A 24,659-nucleotide genomic window follows, 5' to 3' on the forward strand; every position below is an offset into this window, starting at 1 on the left:
ATCCTCCAGAGAACAAACACAGACTTTAGACCATAAGACTTTGGGCAGTTAATATTAACCACATTCTCTGACCTACTGCCTTTTAGCTTTTATTTCCAACCTTTTCCAGGCCAGAAGGTAAAAGATTAGGGGGCATCTTAGTGTAGGCAATGCTGGGATTTGTTTTGAATTCTATTCCATATGTTTCTTTCTTTTCTTGTGTATTGGTATGTATACCAAAGGGGCTTATTTGCAATAACTTATTGACCCAAAACTTTAAAGAAATTGTCTAAATGTGATCATAAAACAGTAAGATCATGTAAAACAAGATAAGCCATATGAGCAGCGCCCTCCCCAGATACGTCACGATCACTATCAGTGGAGGCTTGAGAGCGTCTGCGGACCTGTGGATTCTCAGGGAGCTGCATTTTGGGTCGGGCCCCCCGATAGTGGCAGAGGAAAGTGGATACCCCAGTGTATACGCATCCTTAAAATTCAGAGACCTTTCCCCAAGTGAGCCCAGACCCTCCTTCCTTCCCCAAACGGTGAGAACCCCCTCCTCCTGCAGATGAGTTCAGACACCAGCAACTTGAAAAATAGAACAATAAACACTGTATACAGATCCATAGGAAAAAAAAAAAAAGTGGCTGAGACCTAGACCATATGTTTTTAAAATGTGATGGTAACAGAGACCCCGGTGGAAAGTTCACAAATGGGGCTCACCTGTTTTTATCATCTCTTGTTTATATCCCGAATGAAGAGGTTCGTGTTACTAAATTGTAAGCGAAAAAGTCAGAGAGTTCAAATTGGGCAGAGACGCAGGATGGCAGCAAATTAAAAGATTGTCCTTTCCCTTGACCCCACCCCTTGGTTAGCCCAACGGCAAAGTTGGCGTGGACTTCCGTCATCTTCTAAATTTCTACCTCTCTGTGGGTGCCTGTATTTCTGGAACGCTCACCCAAAATAATAAGGTCACCCGATCTCCCCTGGTGTCGATTCTGGGTTGTTTGGGGACCTGGCTTCTCTGAAAGAGTTGGTCTCCAGACTTTCTAGTAAAGGGTGAGCATAGATGTTTTTAAAAGGGGGTGCTGTACCTTTAAATTCTGAAAGTGAACTTGGCTCAGGAAGGCCAGCAGTCAAGGTCCAGCCCCTAGAAGAGAGAATAGCTACAGATTCTCCATCCTCAGTCTTTGCAAGGGGACGGCTGTGCCAGCCGGGCGGGCGGGCGGGCTCCTGGCAGCATGGCCGTGAAGCTCAGGGCCCTCCTGCTGGTCCTCGCGCTCAGCCTGGCGCAGCCAGCCGCGGCCGGCCGGAAGCTCCTGGTGTTTCTGCTGGATGGTTTTCGCTCTGACTACATCAGTGATGAGGCCCTGGAGTCCTTGCCTGGCTTCAAAGAGATTGTGAGCCGGGGAGTAAAAGTGGATTACTTGACCCCCGACTTTCCCAGTCTGTCTTACCCCAATTACTACACCCTAATGACTGGTGAGTACTGTGTCCTCTTCTGGGTGGCGTGGGGGTGGTGGCCAGAGTCCCAACAGGGAACAGTGAGCTCCTGGCATCAAAGTCTGATTTAAATGTTCAGGTTTCCCTAGCCCTTTGGGACGCCAAAGTTCTTGGCTGAGACTTTTTTTTTTTTTTTTTTTCCCCACAGTTGTGTTTTCTCCAAAAGTTATCCCAAGGACCTGTTTTGGTGTGGAGAACATGTGACATAAATAGATGATTTTAGAAGTAGTTACTTGTTTCACCAATAAAACTTCTAGTTAACTCTGTACTTTCTAAGTTCAAGCTAAAAAGGCATGTGTGTTGGTACCAAATTCCTTCTGTCCCTTTGCTCTGCAGTCATCTGTCATCTGGAGGTGTTTTCGCTTGTTTATCAATGTGCTGGATGATGAAAATTACACACAGGATTCCTGGATTGTGTGGAGAAAATGTGTAGGTCATTCCCTGAAGAACTACTGAGCAATGCCACTTGTCCCTCTTTTGCTTTCTTGGGCCAAGTACAATGACATGGAGAAGAAAAAAAATTGTTTCATGGTTTGGATTCCCATCTTTAACTTTTAGTTACAAAACAAAACAAAACCCTAGCCAACCCCAGAGCACGGTTGGGTTTGGGAAGCTGATTTTTTGCCTAAAAATGATCTTCATCAGGGATTTCCAGAACGCCAAATGTGATTGCACAAACTCAGTCCTCTATCTGTGCGATAGAACCATATTTTCTGCTCTCACAGTGGGATTCCCAGCCTCTGGTTTGTTTTTTAGTTAACCTTTGTTAGGGCCAGCAAGAGGCTTTCAGAAAGAATTTAGCAAACTGTCCAGGGAGGCTGTTAAGAATGCGCTGTTAGTGCTGCTTATGCAGGACTTTGCTACGTGCTCCGAGCATAAGGAAAACTCTATAAATTATATTAATGGGAAGAGGAGGAGACCTCTTGGATCTCATTATGGATCTCCACACCGAGGCAAATCCGAAGGAGTCTAGAAAGACAAATTGATACTTCTGACTTCATGCGTAGGTAGTGGATGCATCTGTACATAAAAATGCCATAAAATTTAGGGGGGAAGATACTTTGGAGAATTAGGAATGAAAGCATGGGGAGTAAAAAAATCCAGACAGCACCCAGGCAAGGAATTTATTTGCTTGTTTTTTAATTTCCCCCAACAGACAAACAACCAGCCTCAGTAAGATAAAGAGAATGAACAAAAGTCCTCTCGTCCCCACTTGGCATGCTTCTGCCCTTGCAGGGAGCTGGTTCGCAGGCTGCTGGGCCACACATAGATGGCATTGTGTGTCACAGCCTGACTCCAGTTCTGTCCCGGGAGTTTCACACACGCAGACCACCCCCACTCCGGTTGTCTCGCAGAGTCTTGCTGGGAGACCCAATTCATAAAGAGCCACGTGCAGTTTTCTCCAGGCCAGTGGAGAATGAACAAAATCCATTTTAGAGAGCCAGGCTCCAGTGAGGAAAAGGGGACTGTGACAGCCTGCACAGCAAAACCAAGCCGGTGGCCTGGCCTTTTGTTTGTCAGACCCACATTCCTGATATTGGCACAATGAATGATTGGCACAAAATGCCAGTCACGCGGGGACATACCTTCTTCTCCGACTAGGGTTTTTTTCACTTGTCTCCTTGTGACAGAGAGCCCTTTCCGTGATGGGACAGGCAGAGCCCATGAGTGTCTGGCAAAGAGCTCATCTTCACTGTCAGACCGAGGCTAGCCTGAGCGCCATATATGTTCTGCCTGAATATTTTTAGGTGGTAAGAAGTAGTATTTGAAAGCCTTACTTACACTTTTATAGAAGCAATATTCTTTAAAAGATTTATTTATTTATTTGAGAGAGGGAGAGAGCACGAGTGGGAGGTGCAGAGGGAGAAGGACAGAGTCTCAAGCAGACTCCATACTGAGCGCAGAGCCCCCCGTGGGACTCGATCTCATGACCCTGAGATCACTACCTGCGCTGAAACCAAGAGTTGGATGCCTAAGAGACTGTGCCACCCAGGCACCCCGTGGAACCAGTATTGTACACAGAACGTGTCTAACAAGGCTCACGTTCACGCACATGTGTCTTTGGGTTTATCTCGTACCTACCGAGTGAGCATATGGCCTAGAGCAAGCTTGGGGGCCGGAAGCACCAGGCCACAAAGCTGGTTTTATCTCCACTGCCCTGGAACTGACTCGGGGCTATGTTGAGACAATTCCTCCCAATGGCCATGCTGAGTTTTCCACCTGATGTTGAAAAATTCCCGTTTTCATTTAAGGAAGAACATATCCATTGGGAATTGTACTTAAACATATGGTTTGAGCATTTGAGCATTTTATGAATCGACAAAAGGAGCATGCTGGGTCCTTTGGCACTAAAAGTTATACTGTTATAAGGTTCATCAGAATTCCTAAGAGAGATGATGATCTCACTTCATTACATGAATTACTGCCCACAAGACATAAAGCGTTTGGTGTTCTTACTTTGCATAATGAGGAATATTAAGCTATTGGCCTTGGAGCTAGAAAAACTTGGTTGGAGTCTTCCTGGGGTCAGGATGGTGCCGGACAACTTCGGGCAGCCCAATGCACTGCCCTGAGCCTGTTCCCTCAGCTTCCAGATCCTCGGTCAGGCTAGGACCTCAGGCACTGCCAGATGTAGACATGAAAATAAGCAGTACATAGGGAATTTAAAAAAAAAAAATTAGGACTGGCAACTCTTGGGAGGCCTAAATATGAGAAATGAAGCAAATGTCTGACACCCTAGAGAGGAGGATTTTTTGGGGAAGCCACAGGGATGGTGACGGGGAATGAACAGTAACGGATGCGTAAGGAACCTGGGAAATCGTCTAGCCTCGTCACTGACACGAACCCACTGTGGCTGATTTTTTTTCTCCGTCAAAATACATATTGGAAAAAAAAAATACATATTGGCAGCAGGACCAATGTGAACAAAATTCTAATAGTGATCAAGAAGATCCATCAGACGATTGAATGCTGGGGATACACAGAATCTTAAAACAGGGCCTTTCATCCAGGGAGCCCACCATCAAGTTGAGGAGGACAAACACATTGGGTACCTACTAATATTCTAAGATGAATGAAAAGGGCTGAATTGTTTCCCTCCAAAATTTATGTATTGAAGTCCCAACCCCTAGTATCTCTGAATGTAATATATACAGTAATGACTGTAAAGATACAGTCTTCAGAGAGTGAGAAAGGTGTAGCAAGGCTGTTAGAGAGGACCCAGTCCAATCTGATATTCTTTCAGAAGAGGAAGAGACACCAAGAATAAATGTACTCAGAGAAAAGGCCCCTGAGGACACAGTGAGCAGGCGCCATCTGCAAGCCAAGGAGAGAGGCCTCACCAGAAATGAAATCTGCTGGCACCGTGACCTTGGATTTCCAGCCTCCAGCACTGCTGTTTGGCTGCCCAGTATTTTGTTATGCAGCTCCAGCAAACGAATACACAGATAGCCTGAGGGTCCTTTCCTCATATGCTGCAGGAGATCAGAAGGGAGAAGAGTGTTCTTCCAGTTGTGGTGGCAGGTGAAGCATTTTGAAGGAGGTGGGCTGTGAGCTGGAGTCAAGAGCCCCATGCATGGCCCGCACAGGTGTAGATCTTCCACTGTGCATCAGCTCTCTTTCTGAAGAGCTGTGTGGACCAGCCTCTTTTCAGTTAAAACACAGTTGCAGTGTAAACACAACCACTGCTCTGCTTTCTGTTTTGTTTTTAATTTAAAAAATATATATATTGATTTGAGAGTGAGAGAGTGTGTGGCGGGTATACAGGGCGGGGGGTGGGGACAGAGAGAGAAGCAGACTCCCCACTGAGCAGAGAACCCGACATGGGATTCAGTCCCTGGACCCTGGGATCATGACCTGAGCCAAAGGCAGACACTTAACCAACTGAGCCCTCCAGGTGCCCCTGCTTTCTGTTTTGATCTCTCTTACCGTAGATCTCGTTGTAAAGTTATTCTCTCTCTGAGGTTAATTCACAGTTAAGTAAAGTTTAACATAAAAATCCATGGAAGAAAAGCAATGATGTATTCAATCCAAATCATGGGTAAGAGAAAATGGTGGATATTTTTGAGGAAGTATAACTTAGTATCATTTTATCAAGGCTGATGGCAACGTTTGTTTGTAATTCTTGAATGCTTCTGATTAAGCATTTGCAGAAAGTGGTCTAGAAATGTCCTGAGTAGCAGGGAAGCTGGTCTAGAATTTCATCTTTACTGAAGATAATCTACAAGGAGACAAGCATATGCTGAGATTAGCTTGTTCTGCAATATGCCATTATCAGTTCGACATTTAAAAACTTGTAAATAAAATACAGGGAGGTTGGGTGCCTCACTCCAGACACCAAGCAATGTCAGTAACAGGACGGACACTAGAGGACAGGGGTCAGAGGTCAGGTTCTCACCAGCAATTAGCAGGACTCTGACCCCCGCCCGGGAGTGCCGAGGAGGTCAGCTGTCAGACCGGGGACCTGGGGACAGAAGTCTCCTCAAGACCAGTCCAGGAGACCATTAGAGCCTGAGTAAAGGTGCTTCATTGATCTACTGGAATCCAAGGAAACCAAGGCTGTTAACCATTAGAATTAATATTTGTGCCAACGTCTTTCCTGTTGCACTCCTAGAAATTACATGGACACAAATTCTTCCCAGTTACCAAGGATGCAACATTATGGAGTAAGATCTTGCAGGGTAAGGTACGCTTTCCCCTGCTTTTGTGAAAATAGCTGATTTAAATGAAAACCGGCTGTCACTTGAACCAACAGAAATCACTACAGAAGATACTTGAGAAATCACGTTTTGAAAACAGCCTGCCCCCTCAGTCTTCTGGAGAACTCAGGTTTTACCTGATGGGCTGCCCACAGACCCCTACATCCCCACAGCACTAGCGGTGTGGACGTGGCCTCCAGGGCACCCTCCTTCCCCCAAGCTCAGCATCTGCTCAGGGACATTCATCGCAGCACGTAAGCGTCCCTCGATTTAGACGCCTCCTTGAATACACGATACCCAGTATGCCTCCTCCCTTTCTCTCTTGCACAAAACCCAGTTCCACTTTTTATTTTCACCAGAGACCTCATATGGTCAAATGTCAATCCTCAGGCTTCTATTTCCAGCCCAGCAGCAGCGCTGGGCTGGGCCCTGCTTCTCCTTCCCGACAGCCCTCTCAGTTTCCTCTGATTGTACCGACTGCTCGCTCCTTGGTCCCTTCCTTACCTCACTCTCCCTCACAGCCCGAGAGGGCCATCCTTCCCAGGTGCATGGCCAAGTCTGTACTCCTCTTACCTCCAGCCCTAGAGTCCACACCCTCTATTGCCAGAACTGCCCAACAGCCCCTGTTCCCTCCACCGCCCTGCGCACCCTTCTGTGCGTCTCCAGGGACAACCAGAGTAGTCCTTATACAGCATGAATCCGATCATGTCGCTCCTCCATTCAGACCCTCCAGCAGATCCTGCTTTCACTCCAAGTAGAATCCAAAGTTCTTTGAGAACTGGCCCCATGCGGCCATCCCGTTCCTTTCCCAGCTCATGCCTGACCCTCTTCCCCTTGCTTCTCCCCTGTTCCAAGCAGGTGGCCACCTCTGGAATGCTTTGCCCCAGAAAGACTCAAGGTTTACGCTCCCTTCTTTTTTCAGATTTCTTTCCTGAAGTCACTGCAGTGATCTGCCTTCCCCACTCACTACCTGAGGAGCCCACGTGACTCCATCATTCTCTCCTCTCTCTCTCTCTCTCTCTCTCTCTCTCCATTCTTCATCTCCGCACCGTGGATTATTTATTCTGCCTTCTTTAAATAAAATTTGTTATCACGAAGCAGCATTATAATGATGATTAAAACTTTCCGAGTTTCAGGGAACTTGTCAGTTATTATTTTGGTTCTAGATAACTCCTAAACTAAAAAGAAGGGAAAAACCTGAAATTATGCTCTGCTCTGTGGAAGCAATTAACAGCCATTTAGGAGAACTAATTACTAGCTATGTCTAATAATCTCATATATCTCAAAACATGTCATCGATTTTGTTTTAAATTTTGACTATAAGGTTGGAGGCAATAAGAGGGTTGAAAGGAAAGTCACCCATGAGGAGGGGGCTGTGCCAAAGTAGGAGATCAAAGGCATGCGGCGTTGGGAGGAGATTTAACTAGCATAGCCCAAGCGAGAACCTGATTCTCACCAAGATTGCTGAAGCCAGGAAAGCAGAGGCAACGTTAAAACTCGAGCAAGGCCAATGGCTCAGAACCACCTGAACATCCGTGGGAGGACAATGAAGGACAAGTTTCGTGTGGTCCTGGCTGTCGGAACCTGGGTCGGATCTGGCCACTTGAAGGGCTGGAAGGGCCATCCTTATGTTTTGAGCCTCCATCCCAGATTGTTTAAGTGGCCGAGGTGGGAACCCAGGCATCATGACAGGCTCTGTAGACATTTGGAAACACGAGATCGCGTTGGGGGCTGAATCATGTCCTCCGACCCTGCAGATTTATATCTGGTGGGGCCTAACCCAATAGGACTAATGTCCTTGAAAGAAGGGATTAGGACACAGGTGGGCACAGAGGGAAGGCCATGTGAAGACACGGGAAGAAGGTGGCCATCTACAGGCCAAGGAGAGGGGCTTTAGAAGAGGCCAGTTGTGATGACATCTTGCTACCAGATGTCTAGTCCCTGGAATTGTGAAGCAGAAATTCTTGTTGTGTAAGCTGCCTGACATGGTACGCTAGGCCAGCTCTTGGAAACAAACATAGTCAGGAGGGTGACGCAAGTCTGCCAACGGAAGAGTGAGGTGTTTTTAGACAGACGTCTTCTGTCCCCCATATCCTAAGAGTTTCTAGGGGTTCCCACCTCAGAACTGAGTTAGTCATGGTGCATTGATTTCCTAGGGCTGCTGTAACATGATGCACTGATTTCCAACATGCTGGGTGGCTTGAAACACCAGGAATTTATTCCTTCATGGTTTTGGAGGCTGGTGATCAGAAATCAAGGTGTTAGCAGACCCATGCTCTCTGGAAGACTGTAGGGGAGGATGTCTCCCATGCTTTTCTCTTAGCTTCTGGTGTTGCCAGCAATCCTTGGTCTTCCTGGCCGGTCGATGCACTGACGTCTCACTCTAGTCTCTGCCTCCGTTGTCTCCTGGTGTTCTCCCTTTGTATCTCCGTGTCTCTTCTCTTCTTACAAGGACACCAGCTACACTGGATTAGGGTCCATCCTAATGAATTCATTTTACTTGACTATATCTGCAAACACCTTGTTTCCAAACAAGGTCACACTCAACAGGTACTATGGGATAGAACCTCAACACGTTTTTGGGGAGCACAGTCAGCCCCTTCCACACGGTAGAGTGGAAAGAGCTATGAATTTGCTGCAAAAGACCTGATTTCATCTATTCTGTCACCTCTTAACTTCCAGAGTTTGAACAAGTTCTTGCAAGTTTGAATATTATCTGTCATTAGAATGGAGAAAGGAAAACTTACCCACCAGGCTTGTGGGACCCTTCATGTAAAGCCACCATTATAAAAACTGTACCTATTACACACTTTATCACTAAGATTAGGCAAAATTGTGTTGTAGTAACAAGCTGTATCAGAGGCTTACAACCATGGTTTATCTCTCACTCATGTATGGACTTTAAGGATTAACTCTGCCCCATCTCCTCTTCATTTTGAGATCTAGGCTGAAAAAGGAACTTCTGTATGGGATGAGCTGTTCACGTGGCTAAGGGACAAACGGAACCTGGCAGAATGATGTGGTAATGCTTAGAACCTTTGCTCCAAGTAGCACAAATCACATCTACTCATTCCATTGGGCAAAGCAAATTATAGGGCCAAGCTTGATGCCAGTAGGTCATAGTGGGGACAGGAACTGTCTTGAACATTAATGCAGCATATCACGCCCACTGAACAGGCACTAGCTGCATTTGATAAGAAGCTTGTGGGTCTTCGTGAGAAGGAATGGCGTGTAAGTGTCTGCAAGGCGGGCAGAGAAGTATTATTGGGAGTTACTCTGGGCTTGGATGTTTCCGTTTAGTTCCATCTAGAACTAAACATTGAAAGATGAGTGGAAAGATTTTTAGCAGGAGATGTGTTTGGGGCCAGATCTTAAGAAAAAAGAAAAAAAGAAAGAAAAATTGAAATCTGCCAATGTGAGAGGTACAGCCCATGCAAGTCAGAGAAGCAGAACAAGGCGAGTGAAAGGGCACTAAACCCATTCACCACTTGAGTGTGGGCTGAAGGGCTGGAGAGGTGAATTTGGGAATAAAAAAAGAAAAGACGTGCAGTTGATGGAAGGCTTTGAAAGCTGCACTGAAAATAGCCCAGTAGGTTCCTTCTTTCTTCCTCTTCCACTTGAAACGTTCAAGCCTCTATTCTTCATGTACGTGAGGGGTTGAGTTTGAGGAGCAGCTCGAAGGCAGCCCTCACTGAGGCCCACTCAGCACTGAGGGCTAGGAGGAAGTACGAGGAAGGGAGCAGGAATTGATTTGAGGACCCGGAGGTACTCAGAGCTCGGGGCTCCTGTGAGCAGAGACCAGAGACGGGGAAGCTTGGAGACCCATCTCTTTGGGGAAGTAGATTTTTTTTTTAAAGATTTTATTTATTTATTTGACAGAGATCACAAATAGACAGAGAGACCCACAGAGAAAGAGGAAGGGAAGCAGGCTCCCCGCTGAGCAGAAAGCCCGATGCGGGGCTCGATCCCAGGACCCGGAGATCATGACCCGAGCCGAAGGCAGAGGCTTTAACCCACTGAGTCACCTAGGCACTGGGGGAAGTAGATTTTATCAGAATAGATTTCAAGTTGAAGTAGGAGAGTCATCTGAATTGGCCCTTTAGGGGATCAGAGAGAGTGTCTTAAAGGACAGTTCCAGAAACATGCAGAATAACAAAGATGGAAAATGCTGCAGTGGATCCCAGTGGGTCCCCAGTGAATGGACTTCTTTTCTCTCTGGGTGTTTCTCACAGACACACAGTTAAATCTCTCTTCCCGTCTGCCTGCGCTTGGTCTGCATCTTGTCATTTACCTCCCAGGGACATCGAACCGCATCTTTCTTACGGGTCCTGGTCACGCGGCCTCAAGAAGCAGGCTGGCTGGGTAACGTACAGGGCCACAGAAGTGTGAAGGGCAGGACCCGGCTCAGGCTCAGAGAAAAAAATGTGTTCCAGGAATGTACAAAAATAATCCTTCCCGGTGTGTCATTATTTAAGCTCCCATCAGCAGACTTCTCTCCACCAAAGTGCCACTTTTCAAAAATTGTGTTTCTCTTGGCTTCCATGGTGATGAGAGGGTGTTCTTGTTATATGGCATTCAGCTGCTGGAACCTGACCCTTGAAGAAGGGAACGGTTTAGGGCTGTGGGTAAAGCTTAAAAATGTGGTGAAAGCTTTTGATTATAATAACAGCAAACCCTTTTCCAGAAGGTTCTCCGGCACGGTCCTCCAACCATAGCTGCTCTCCCCTCCCCCTTCCCGTCCCCCGGTGTTGATGGATAGGACCGTATTCCTCTTGCCAAGGCTTCTGGGAGTTTGGTTGAAGCACGCTGCTCTCAGTACCTGCTTCATCATGAACGATATGCCAGAAATGGGTTAAAAGACATTTAAAATTATTTTGGAGGGAGCCTGAGTCAGCGTGCTAATAACATTTATTTCAGAGACATTTTAAACAACACATACTCAAGTTTCAGAGTCCTCTCGCATGAATAGCGCCATTGTGTCCACCGTCTCCCAGGCGAGGACCCGGGGCAGGTCTGGGGCTCCTCTGGCTCCCGCGTGTAGCATTTGGCTCTTGTCGGATACTGTGCTCAATCATAACCTGGTCCTACCTTCTGCCATTTCCTTACCAGGGAGAAAGGGTCCGGCAGACAGGTCAGGGAACCACGTGGAGCCGTCGCATTTGGGCAAAGGGCTGCTCAGGCTGGGATCATGAACAGACTTGTAGTCGGGGTTACTGTGGGTATTTTACCCCTCGATGAAGGTTATGGCCCCTGGCTGCCTGCCTCGAAGAGCTTTGGTGGTCACCAGGTGTGCAGCAGGAGGATGAGTGGGTCACCGTGCACATGTCTGCAGCACAGGGTCCCAGCCTGGGTGCTGGGGTCCTGGTCCCTGCCCCGTCCCCTGGGGAGGAGCAGCCTTGTGTGTTCATGCCACTTTGTCCAACCCAAATGTCTGATGCGAAGCAGGTTGGGAAGCGCTGGCGGAGCAGAGAGGGCGCAGGAGGGAGGGCAGGGTGCCAGGTTCGGCTCCTGACTCTGCCAGGACCGCTGGGCATCAGATAAGTCTTGTCATCTTCCCACCCCTGAGTTCCCACGGCTTTAAGATCAGATACCACCTTAACACCAGTTAGAGTGGCCAAAATTAGCCAGGCAGGAAACAACGTGTGTTGGAGAGGATGTGGAGAAAGGGGAACGCTCTTACACTGTTGGTGGGAATGCAAGTTGGTGCAGCCACTTTGGAGAACAGTGTGGAGATTCCTCAAGAAATTAAAAACAGAGTTTCTTTATGACCCTGCAATTGCACTCCTGGGTATTTACCCCAAAGATACAGATGTAGTGAAAAGAAGGGCCATCTGTACCCCAATGTTTATAACAGCAATGGCCACGGTCGCCAAACTATGGAAAGAACCAAGATGCCCTTCAACGGACGAATGGATAAGGAAGATGTGGTCCATGTACACTATGGAGTATTATGCCTCCATCAGAAAGGGTGAATACCCAACTTTTGGATCAACATGGACAGGACTGGAAGAGATTATGCTGAGTGAAATAAGTCAAGCAGAGAGAGTCAATTATCATATGGTTTCACTTATTTGTGGAGCATAACAAATAACATGGAGGACAAGGGGAGATGGAGAGAAGGGAGTTGAGGGAAATTGGAAGGGGAGGTGAACCATGAGAGACTATGGACTCTGAAAAACAATCTGAGACGTTTGAAGGGGCGGGGGGTTGGGAGGTCGGGGTACCAGGTGGTGGGTATTAGAGAGGGCACGGATTGCATGGAGCACTGGGTGTGGTGCAAAAATAATGAATGCTGTTACACTGAAAAGAAATTAAAAAAAAAAAAAAAAGATGGGAGGCCTGGGAAAGAGCCCTGGGGTTAACTGTGCGCTTACTGAGTGCCAGTTACATGCTGGGAATGTTCTAAGTGCCCTGTTCTAGGTGCTGGGAAGGGTTATGAGGCTCAAAGGAGATTCTCTGGGGCCACAGTGGGGCGGAGGGAGAGGGTGATCGGATGGGGCTCTCAGTGATGTTCTGCCTCCTCTGTTAGGATCACAGGGAGTCCCCTTTGACCTCTTTTATGCATTTAAAGGAAGTAGTCTGTGGTTCACCCCACTGGCTGCTGATGGCCCGGGACAAGGATGCTGGCCTGAGGAGAAAGTGAGAGGCAGGGGATGGAGGTGCCCCCTTCTAGTGATGTAGGAGTCAGCCACCCCTAGAGTTTGCCTGAGGGATCCCTGGGCCTTGGCCATTCTTCCGGATTCTGCACACAAGCCAAATAATTGAGCCCAGTGCCTCTGTGGCTGTCTAGTTCTCCCTGAAAAATATCTATATGTATAAGGATTTGACTTCCTCGAGTGGTCTTGAGGAAACATTCTGCACTAATGGTTGAAGGCAAAAACCTTAAACAAACATAGGTCTTTAGGAGAAAACCTCCAATATTGGGCTTCTAATCATTCATTCCCTGGCAGATCACAGGCCCAGCCTCAAACATGCTCCCCACCTGCGCCAGCCCCTGCCCCTGTGGAGGGTGTAGGGAATGGAAGCCTATTAAAGGGTTGTCCCACAGGTTCACCCTCTCTGGCTGTCTGAGCTCCCTTTCTGGGCTTTGGGTGTGCTCTCCTCTCTAGGAAACACCCTGACCTGCAGAGACACCCCGCCAAGAGTCCACCAAAGAGGGCAGATGTGAGGCCAGGCCATGTCAGGCCACGAGGGCCCCTCAGAGCAGTCACCAGCGTCTACACTCCTGAAAAATGTCCCCAAGCCTCTCTCCCTGAGCTGTTCCCAACTGCCAGGCCATGTACTCTGTGTGAGTGGTCAGTTATGTTACAGAATTTTCACACATGTTCTCCCGGTCTCCGGTCAGAAACACTGTCTCCCACCCTCTGCCTGGCCGGGCCCCACCAGGAGGCAGGAGGCACAAGCAACCTCTGCTGGAAGACACCCCCATTCAAGGTCACTGGGGCCCTGGCAAGGATTTTTGCCAAATGGAAGAAAAACTGACCTTTAAAAATAGAAAAGAAACCAGAGCCACGGTTCCCTCTTGTAGGTATGTGAGGAACAAATAGAGCAGGGCAATGTCTTATTGCCCGTCTTTTGAACAATATGATTTCTCTACTCAAAATATTAAATTAAAAATATATCCATATCCAGTGGAACGTGTTCATCTCTATTTGAGTAAGTAGACGTTTTAATTTAGCATGAATAAGGCCCCCTGTTTTCCTTCAGGCTGCTCTGACAAAGAACCGTAGGTTACGCAGCTTACAAACAACAGAAATTTACTTTTCGCAGTTCCGGGGGCTTGAAGTCTCTGATCAGCATGTCAGTGGGTCTGGTTCTGGCGAGGATTCTTGCAACTCTCCTGGGTTGCAAATGGCCCTGTTCTCCTCGTGTCCGCACCTGGCAGAAGGAGGATGAGAGAGTTCTCTGGGGTCCGTTTAATAAGGGTGCTAATCTCATTCATGAGGGCTCCATCCCCATGACCTAAGCACCACCGAAAGGCCCAGCCTCTTAATAACATCACGCTGGAAATTAGACTTCAGTGTATGACTTTGGACATTTGGTCCATTGCACTGCCCTTGTGACTTAAGAAATATATTCACACTGAAAGAGTTTTTAAAAAGATGCTTTCCAGCCTAGTGGGCATAAAGCACTGTTCTGTGGTTTGCTTTGGTCTTCTCAGTCTATACCGCAGGCTTTCCAGCAACAACCAGCCAGGGCTCAGGAGATCATGGTGAAGGCCACTCCCATCACCCTTCATGGAACACTGTCACCTCAGGGGAGCTGCCACTGCCCCCCGGAGAAGCAGGACTGAAGACAGTCTATCAGGCCCAACCTTGTTTCTACCCTCTGAAGGCTCTTCTATTCCCTAGGTGGGTCCTTCCAACTACCCCTGAGGACAAAACCAGTCCGCACAGCAATCCGTCCTGCTTTTGGTCTACACCTGCTCACGGGCAAGGGAGTGTTAGTTGTCTGTGTCTGGGTCCGGTGCTTGCTCAGAAGAGACACCGTTTGTCGGACCTTGCTGGTGCAACTAGTAACGGGACTTCTGTCCGACCCCTGGGGGAAAGCCTTATGTCATGTATCTTTTTTGTAGTCTCTATAGAATTTTGTTGCTGAACATTCCCTACTAAGGTTCCACCACTCTTCAACAAACCACTGGTGCATTCATATATCTGTGTGGATCGCACTGGGTTCTGGAGTCCTTCTGGCCGTATTTCATAGGCTGCTCAGTTCCCCGCTTCAGGTTCACACCGAATGTGCTTCTCCTCCTCCGGGGCTCATAGCAACACCGTCGCTGCTTTTAGCCTGTCATCCTGGACTCCTGGACAGCAGGCAGGGCTGTCCTCCCTTGTGCTGGGCTCTGTGGGTGGATCCGATTCCATGCTCCCGGTACTCCCAGTGCAGCCCCTTCCCCTGCAGGTTAGCCGGCTGGCCTCGTCCCAAACCATGGCACCCCTCCCGGTACAGTCGGAGTCCATTTTAGCATGCGTTCGTCAGTGTAAAATAGAACATTATAACTATGGGAATGAGCTTGGGAATATGTAACAAAACCCACTATATCCCAATCCAAAATTTCCCCCAGAGGCATTCAGAGTCACACAATGTGAAAAGCAGAAGCAGCTGTAGAAATGCTGGTGCATTTGTTTGTCTCATTGTGCAGAACAGGAGACCGAGGCCTAAGATTCAGACCCAGCGGCTAGGTAAGAGCAGAGCCTCACCAAGCACAGGGCTCCGAGGCCAACCGGGGTCTGGCGTCCCTCGAATGCACGGGGACAGAAGCCCAGGTGTCCTTTGTGACCCTGCCCGCCTGTTTGTCCGGTGGGTTGCTCTGCCTGGGCTCTCAGCTCTGCTCCAGACCCACCCCCTTTTCACAGCGGGGCTTCCCTGCCTGGGTGGCTCCTGCTTCTTCCCTCACCCTTATTAACCTCTCCCAGGATGTATAAGCTGAAAGGGAATGAGAGTCAAAGTAGCTTTCTGTGAGATTTCCTCCAAGATCTGATCAAGGAGGAGGTGGAACCACCTAGAAGGCTGGGGCTGGTGTTTGGACATGGCTGAGCCATCCTCTCTACTTCCCGGTGCCACGGATGGTCACTGAAGGCTGGCTGCTATCCTTTAAGTTTCTTAAAAACCTCCCCCAAGTTCTGATGGAGCAGATAAGAAGATCCTGTTCCAGAGAATTTACTCTCAGACTGTGTCTGCGTGGATTTCAACATCTAGCTAAAAACTAAAATAATCAGATGGGGGAACAAATGACTTTATTGACCAAATCCCAGCCATCTGTTTGTGCTTTTGAAATGAGTAGCCAGCTGTGTGGGTGTCTCAGAAAATTCACCTCAGGAGGTTCCCTCAGTGGACATCAGATTAGTCCCTACTGTTTAGGGTCCTGTTGGCCAGTTGTGAAATGCCCACTAGAATGGAATTCTGGAGAATGAGGTCTTACCTCTCCCTTGTCACCTCACTAATTCCGTTGGAGGCCTCTCTGGGAACGCTCAGTCCTTCCCTTTGCTGATGCTACTTATTGCTTGTGGAAGGATTCTGCTCCCGTGCTCCCTGGAAGCCCCAAGCCTCCGCTCCAGCCCACATGCCAGCTTCTCTCCACCTGTCCTCCTGCAAGTCCAAATGAGATGTATTTCCTATGAAGGGCCTTGACCCACAGATAGGGACCTTTCAGAGCTGGGTGGTGCTTTGAGTTTGCTAACTCCTTTACCGCTTACTGTCTGAACCACAGAATTTGGTAACTGCGACAACATATAATGCGGCCATATACGCATACAGTACATTCACGCATGAATCCTCTGTATGTGAGAATATAGCAAACATTTACTCTCCTAAATAAGTCGCTAGTCTAGAGATGACCAGGACATGGCTTCTGTCTTGGGTGAACTTGGAATTAAGCAACTAAATATGTGTTGAAATAAATAGAATCACAGGACAGAATAGAATAGGCTCAGGAGACACAGAGACTCTTTCTGAGAGTGCGTGGGGAAGAGGAAAGGCTTGCTGAGGTGCTGATATTTAAATAAAGCCGAAGGATTTGGACTTGGTTGAGATTTGGAGGACGGGCCTTAAGGGTGGCTGGTCCTACGCAAGTCAAGGGGCAGAGGCGGGAACGATGGAGAGTGTGTGGAGAGCGGGACTGGGCTTTGAGACGCCTACTGTGACATTTCTGAGCATTGCGGGTCTGTGGGAGGCCATCCAGGTCGGCAGTGAGAGCTCGCCTGGGAGTCAGGTCCTCAGAGGCAGAATGAACCTGGAGTCAAGGAGATGCTGGGCTCTGTGGAGAGGGAATGGGCAAGACGGGTTGGATATGGAGGATCAGAGAAAAAAAAAGTCTCAGTATCAGACAAGAACTGAAGCTCGTCTTTTGGTCATGCTAATGAATTGATCTGTGTGTAAAGTGGATCCAAGTTCACAATCTTGAATGCGTCAGAAACAGTGCGTGTCTTTATAGTCTTCAAAGAAATCATCTATGCAAGTGACAGATCAGTCAATTCTCCTCCTGAAAACAATATTACACTGTATGTTAACTAACTCGAATTTAAATAAAAATATGAAAAAAATTAAAAGAAAAAATAGAAATTTACAATTTAACCCCAAATAAGTTGACCTCCTAGGTCTGACCACCCTCCCCAAATCCAAATCTGTGGGTGAACCTGAAAACATGCTGAGTCAAATTAGCCATACAGAAAAGGAAAAATATTAGCTGATTCCCCTTATGTGAAGTACCTAGGGTAGTCAGATTCATAGAGGCGGCAAGTAGAATGGTGGTAACTACAGGCTGGGAGGAATGGGAAGTTCGTGTTTAATAGGAGAGAGTTTCAGTTTGGAATAAGGAAAGTTCTGGAAGTGGATGATGGTGATATTGCACAATAGCATGCATGCACTTAATGCTACTGAACTGCACACTGAAAAATGGTGTTAAAATGATGATTTTTATATTACATGTATTTTGCCACAACTGAAAAAAAAAAAAATCCTAAATCTGACTCTGACTCCCATCCCATTGGGCTCAGTGGAAATTCAGTCTCAGTCAGTGCTGGGTGGGTAGTGGGGTGACTTTTCTTCCACGTCTAGGGCAATGCAAAGGTCCTGGGTCATATATAGTCCGAAGGCCTTGAGGACAGCAGCCCTTGTCATTGGTCCATGTCAATCCATGTGGCTCCAGAAACCAGGCTCTGCTGCTCTGAGCTGGAAAACCTTGCGCCTTGACTCCAGCCTCCCCTGTTGTGTCTCTCAAATGTCAATCCTCTCCGTGGAGTTCCGCCACCGAGCAGTGCATCATTTTCTGCTCTCACTGGACCAGCAAATCCTTCTTAGCTCTCCCTGGTCTGGAGGAAAAATCTCCACCAGGATGAGTTTCACGGTTGTGTGACCTATACCGTCACACTGGGCCCCATGCTTATAGGGACCCTGCACGTGCTTTCATGCTCTGCTGTCACCATTTTGAAATTCTTACTAATTCATGAACAAGGGATCACACATGGTTCTGTTGCACTAGGTCCCGGCAGTTATGTAGTCCACCCTGCCTTGTTCTCTTCTTTGCTTCCCTCAAAGGCAAACAAGCCTTCCTTAGATTCTCCCGTGCAGAGACGTGTTCACAGTATGTTCAAATGAGCTCCTTAGAGATGATACAGTGTCCCAGGGGAAAGATTGTGTCCAGCAGGCAGTATCAGCTGTTGTTCCAGAAACACAGACCACTCCAAAGACAAAAGGGGCTGGGTGCCCGCTTGAAACACAATGGAAGTAAATATCTAAAAAGAGAACAAGCTAGTTCATATTTCAGTAAAATATCTCACTGCAGTAATAGAAATATAAATCAGTTTTATATTTAGAACTGATTTTATGTTTATTTATAATTGTTCATATAAAATCATTTATATTCTCAGACCTTGGGTACTTGCAGGATATCTGGGTGGTGATTTCTTTACCAGTCATGATGGTTTAGGGATGAAGATTTCAGAGTCGTCATCAGAGAGGTAGGAAATTATATGAGTAGATGAGATCCCCTTGGGAAGATTATAGCAAGAGAAGATGAAACCTTGAGGGACCTTGCTAAATTTAGGGAGCGTGATATAGAAGGAGAAAGAAGAACAGAGACAAAGAAGAAATACAGCATCACAGACCATCGTAGCAAAGACCCAAAATGAAAATCAGCAGGAGTCAAACAGGGTCAAAGTAATCAAGGAAAAAGATTTTTCAACAGGAGACAGAATTATCAAACAGAAGAATTAAAGAAAAGAAGAAACAATAAGTCGTTAGATTGGGGGGTTGCACGTAGCAGCAGGGATTGGACAGGAGGGACAGTGCTTTGTAGATGAATTCTGTATTTGGAGGATTCGGGGGCTGCTGTTTGCCTGTCGATATGCTGGTTTATGGGTCTATATAGTTGTGATCTCCACTGATCTTTTAAAATTATTATTACAATTTTATTGAGGTATACTTTACATGCCATAAAATCCAACCATTTATAGTGTACAATTCAATGATTTTTAGTATATTTACAGAGGTTGCAGCTATCATCACAATATCATTTTAGATTGTTTCCATCACCTCTCAACAAAACCTTGTACCCGGTATTTGCTCCTCATTCCCACTTCTAGCAACTATATTAGGCAACCACTAATCTACCTTCTTTCTCTAAAGGTTAGCTTTTTCTGGACATTTTATATAAATTGAACCATAGGATATGTGTTTTTTTGGGGGATCTGGCTTCTTTCACTCTTCATAGTGGTTTTGGGGTTCATCCATGTCCTATCAGTTGATCATTTTTTTCCACTGGCAAGGAGTCGCCATTACACAGACAGACCACCCTGCGTTTGTCCGTCCACCAGCTGATGAACATCTGGGTTGTTTCCAGTCTTCGGCTGTTGCGAATAATGCTGCTACAAACATTCGTGTACAGAGTGTTTGTCTAGATGTATGTTGTCATTTCTTCTGCATAGGTACTTTGGAGTAGAATTGCTGAGTCATGTGGTAATTTTACGTTTAACATTTTGAGAAACTGCCAGACTGGCTCGCAAAATGGCTGCCTGACTTTACGTTCCCACCGGTGATGTATGAGGGGTCCCGTTTCCCCTATATCCTCAATAACACTTGCCATTGTCTTTGATCATTATCGCCATTCTAGTGGGTGAGAAGTGGTGTCTCACTGTGGTTTTGAGTTGCATTTCCCTAATAATTAGTGATCCTTGACATAACACACTTAGTGGCTATTTTATAACTTCTTGGGAGAAATGTCTATTCAAATTATATTACCCAGTGTTAAAAACAGGGTTATCTGTTTCTATTATTAGTTATAGGAATTTTTCATACATTTTGGATATACTTCTCTTAGAGGAAATGTGATTTGCAAATATTTTTCTCTTAGGAGTCAGGTTGGTTTTCACCTTCCTAATGGCGTGGCCTCAAGTGTGAAAGCCTTTAATGAAGTCTATTCATTGATTTTTTTTTTCCTTTATCACTTGTACTTTTCATGTCATATGTAAGAAATAGCTGCTTAAGCCAATGTCATGAAGATTTACCCCTGTGTTTTCTTTTAAGAGTTTTGTACTTTTAGCTCTTACATTTACGTTTGTGATCCATTTTGAGTTAATTTTCGTGTGTCGTGTGAGGCAGGAACCCAGCACCATTTGTCAAAAAGAGTATTTCTTTCCTACTGAATTTTCTTGACACTTTCGTTGAAAAGCAACTGACCATAAATGTTAGAGTTTATTCCTGGGCTCTCCATTTTATTCCATATGTCCCTCCGTATGCCAAGACCATACTGCTGTGATTACTTAGTTTTGTAGTAAGCTTTGAAATCAGGATGTGATTCTACCCCTCCCCCCAGCCTTTGTGCTTGTTTTTAAAGATTGTTTTGGCTATTCTCAGTCACTTGTATTTCCCAGTGAGTTTTAGGATAAGCTTATCAACCTCTGGGGGGAAAAAAAAAAAGAAACCCAGCTAGGATTTTGATAGGGATTGTACTGAATCTAGAACAATTTAGAAAGCGTCACCACCTCAGCAACATGATGTCTTTTGATCTGTAAACATGGGATGGGTTTCCGTTTACTCACGTTCTAAACCTTTTTAGCCATGTTTGATAGTTTTCCATGCATAAGTCTTGCACTTCTTTTGTTAGATATTTCTAAGCACTTTACTCTTTTTTATATTATTGTGAATGGAATTATTTTCTTAATTTCCTTTTTGCAGCATATGAAAGCCCAGTTGGTTTGGGGGTGTTGATCTAGTATATGGCGACCTTGCTGAACTTGTTTATTAGTTCTTTTTTTTTTTTTTTGAAGATTTTTATTTATTTATTTGGCAGACAGATCACAAGTAGGCAAAGAGGCAGGCAGAGAGAGAGGAGGAGGAAGCAGGCTTCCTGCTGAGCAGAGAGCCCGATGCAGGACTCAGTCCCAGGACCCTGAGATCATGACCTGAGCCGAAGGCAGAGGCTTTAATCCATTGAGCCACCCAGGCGCCCCTCGTTTATTAGTTCTAATAGTATTTCGTGGATTCCATCAGATTCTGTGCATACAAGAATATGCAAGATCATGTTGCCTGCAAATTAGGACGATTATTTCTTCCTTTCTCATCTTGATGCCTTCGATTGATCTCTATAATCACGATCTTTATAATCATCTTTACAGTTGGGAGTTACATAAGGGCATTTCTGCAGATGACAGACCTTAAGTCTGGAGAGGGTAAGCAGCTTGTCTAAGGCCACCTAGCTAGGAAGTGCGTCAATAGGACCAGGGCAGAGGACTTCCTACCCCTATCCATCTGTCAGCATTTTCGCCATGCTGCTTCTGGTTGGTAGAGAAGACAATGGATGGCCTACATCTCTACAGCACTCCTATTGTCTTCCAGATACAGTCCAGCAGGGAGCAGAATGTACATTTCCCAGATGTCTGCAGTATTTATATGTCTGTACATCTGTAGCGCTCAGTCCTGGGTGCTTTCAAATACTGCATCTGTCAATCCTCATAAAACCCCGTTCGGTAGGCATAGTTATCCCCACTTCACAGATGAGGAGATCAAGGCTGTGAGGTAGTAAATTGCTTGCCCGAGATCACAAAGCCAAGCAACAGAATAACCAGGAGTCCAAAATCCTCCCGTGGCCTCATGCTGCCTCTCCTTTCCTGCCTCCAAGGAAGTGGCCCTCAGGGCAGCTCCACCCTGTGTGGCCATCTGTGTGGCCATCTGAGTGTCTGTCTCTCGGACAGTGAGCTCGTGGCTAGCTTTACACGCGTGGCATATGCCTGCACGCACAGCTCCCCACAGTGCAAGAGTCCGTGCCTTTCCAGGCTTCCTCCAGACTAAGCGAACTCATGGGCAACTGTGTTTTTAAACCCTCCTTTGTGAGCCTCAATGGACAATATGAACAATGAGCGCTTCTGGGGGCGGGTATAAGAGAGGATTCAACCTCGGACACTCAGCTACTCATCTCAAATGGCCGAGGCTGAACAGTTGCGAAGAATGGTTTAAACAGGCTTCTTTTGATAAGCCACATCTGGGATCCTGACCCAGACCACCAAGATGCATCTCTGGGCTGTTGCTTCCAATTATCCTTGGTTCTGGGCTCCTGGGAGGCCACGGCAACCCCTCAATGGAGAGGGAGTCCGAGTTGCTCCACATCCCACGCATGCTCCCTGACACCCAGTAGGAACTCAGTAAATGCCTCTTTGTATTGGTTTTAAAGTTACTTGGAAACCACTTTATTTTAAACACTAGGCCAGTTTCTCTCTTCCCCATCCCACTCCCACTCCTAACAGAAAGGGAGGTCCCGCGGCCAGTCTGCCAAGGGGGACGTGCTCAGTCTCACAGCGGGAGAAAGATCCGAGCAGAAATGGCCAAGATCGCCCTGGGCAGGGCTCTGGGATTCTGTCTGCCTTTTTCTCCCCCAGGCCAGTCCACACCCAACCCAGGACACGTCCTTGATTTACAAAGCGGAAACGGGTATCATAAAGTCCCTTGCGAACTCAAATATTTTAAGAGCCAAGTAGACACCCAACTTAAAATGCTTACGTTTTGCCTTTTCACTAAATTCCAAATTGGTGAGGAAAGCAGCGCTCTGGTGATTTGAGACGACTTCTTTTGTACTCCCCAGAGATTTCGGGTTTGGGAGTTTAAGACATTTATAATGGAGAGTCTGGAAAAGTTCTCAGAAACAATAGTTCCCCGGGGCGACACAGTGTGAGGTCGAAGGTGTCCTGCCTCAGCCCAGCTTCCCCTTCCAGGTGGCTCTGTGGTCAGCAGGAGAATAAGAACCCTTAACAAAATGCAATAAAAAGGCAGTGCTTCTGCCAAAACAGGTTCGCTCTGCATTTTGCTTAGCTGTATTTTATATTTTTTCTATTCACTGCCAAACCCAACCCCTTCTCCTCTCACGGGAGTCCCTTCCTGTCCACGTTAATCAGCCAATGTTAGGTGCTGGCCTGGTCGCTTCTCCGGTCTCTTGAAGAGATCTGCGTGAGGGCAGCCATGAACTGGCAGCAAGAGAAGTAGGTTCTAGTCCAGCCCATGGCACTCTCTTGACTTTGTGGCCTCAGAGTCTTTCTCGGTTCATTTCTTTTCTTTAAAAAAGAAAAAAAAATGAGGGAGTTGAGGCTCCTGGAACATGAATCCCAGTGCCACAGCAGGGGGCTGTTTCTTATCTGTTGTTAGGATCGGTTCCCCCTAAACTTTCCGACCCCGGCTCCTGTCAAAGGAAAGGTGGTGCTGTTATTGGACCTGGTGTCCGCTCCTCAGTGCCATCCCTAGGGGACCGAGCTGGAGCTGCAGCTTTGGTTAGCATTGGAAGCCTTGTGTCTCTACATTTACGTCGCAAACCATGAATTTAGTTTTTACGCGCGCCCCTGCCCTGTTAAGATGCAGCCTTATGATTTTTAAAAAGAAGGAAAATGGCCTGGCTTGAGGTAGGATTTGGGGGATTAGAAACCTAGTCCAGAAATTTCTATTTAAAATCACATCTTTCACTACCCGTTTCCTAGAGGAATAAAGTTTAATGCTTTGGGGGAAATAACCTCATGGACCTCATCCCCCTCTGGTCTCAGGAACCCCCACACAGAGTCATGGCCGTGAAAACAGGGGCGGCCAAGGGAAGAAGTCCCCATGTGACCACCGGGATCTATTTATCCTCCCAGCCCTAGTCCATTTCCCCCACGCAGTCGCCGACCAGCTGGACACACAGAGCTGCTCAGCCCGAGCCCCAGCCCGAGAGCCGGCCTGAAAGGCTGAGTGGCCGCCCGGGTGGGTTAAGAAGGGAAAATCCAGGAAATTCAGTTTTGAAAGAATGGCAAGTACATTGGTCTGCTTGATCCCCTTGTCTGTCATCTTGGTCCTTATCCCTCTTTCCAGACGGATTCGGTTTCAGGTCCAAGTGATCGTGCGGCCAGAGCTCGACTCCTACGTGGTCATCAGGACCTCCTTGATCACCTAAGGGAAAAACAGTGAGATGCAAAAATGGCTTTATGAGTGGGCCTGGGGGATTAGGAATGAATCTTGGGTTTGCGGTTTGATGTCTTTATTTTGAAATGTCTCCACCATTTAATGGGCCGTCTATTCTCCTTAATCTTTTCTCCTCATAATCGCTGCTGCTTGATGTCACATTGCTCGTGCATTTTCAGAGCACTGGAGCTCGTTGGCTTCAGTTTTCACGTGTGGCTTCTCCTGAGCTCTTGGTACGTTCTTCCTCAGACTTCCGTCGGTCTGTGGTCCGTTGGACCAGCAGCAAACACAGTGGCAAGGCCAAGACGCAGCTCGTATGGAAGCTTCTCGTCACGTGGCTGCTGATGACACAAGCAGAGCATGGCTTCCCAAGTCTTTGGATGGTATCAGGAAGAGTGAAAGAGCCTTTTTTTTTTTTTTTAACTTGGAGGAAAAACCTCAGACAATGTTTGATTTTGTTGAACAGAACTAGGTTGATATTTTAAGAAAATGTTTGCTTTGTAAGTCTCAGAATTGAGTTCACAGAAGGCAAGCTGCGTTAACGTTTTCTTAAGGAGACACCACTGG

The 24,659-nt window shown here is 46.8% G+C and overlaps 1 protein-coding gene across 2 annotated transcripts in view; it reads left to right on the forward strand.

The window, feature by feature from the left end:
* The first annotated feature begins 1,079 nt into the window (after window positions 1-1,079).
* Window positions 1,080-24,659, forward strand: part of ENPP6 (ectonucleotide pyrophosphatase/phosphodiesterase 6) — a 108,057-nt gene continuing 84,477 nt past the window's right edge. The window contains exon 1 of one of the 2 annotated variants that reach the window (XM_032328878.1): window positions 1,080-1,461. In XM_032328878.1, coding sequence (XP_032184769.1) covers window positions 1,221-1,461 — 241 coding nt within the window. In that variant the 5' untranslated portion in view covers window positions 1,080-1,220. The remainder of the gene's footprint in view (window positions 1,462-24,659) is intronic. The other variant, XM_032328877.1, reaches the window with a different exon arrangement.

Source organism: Mustela erminea, chromosome 21 (genome assembly GCF_009829155.1).
Source record: "Mustela erminea isolate mMusErm1 chromosome 21, mMusErm1.Pri, whole genome shotgun sequence".
NCBI lineage: Eukaryota > Metazoa > Chordata > Mammalia > Carnivora > Mustelidae > Mustela > Mustela erminea.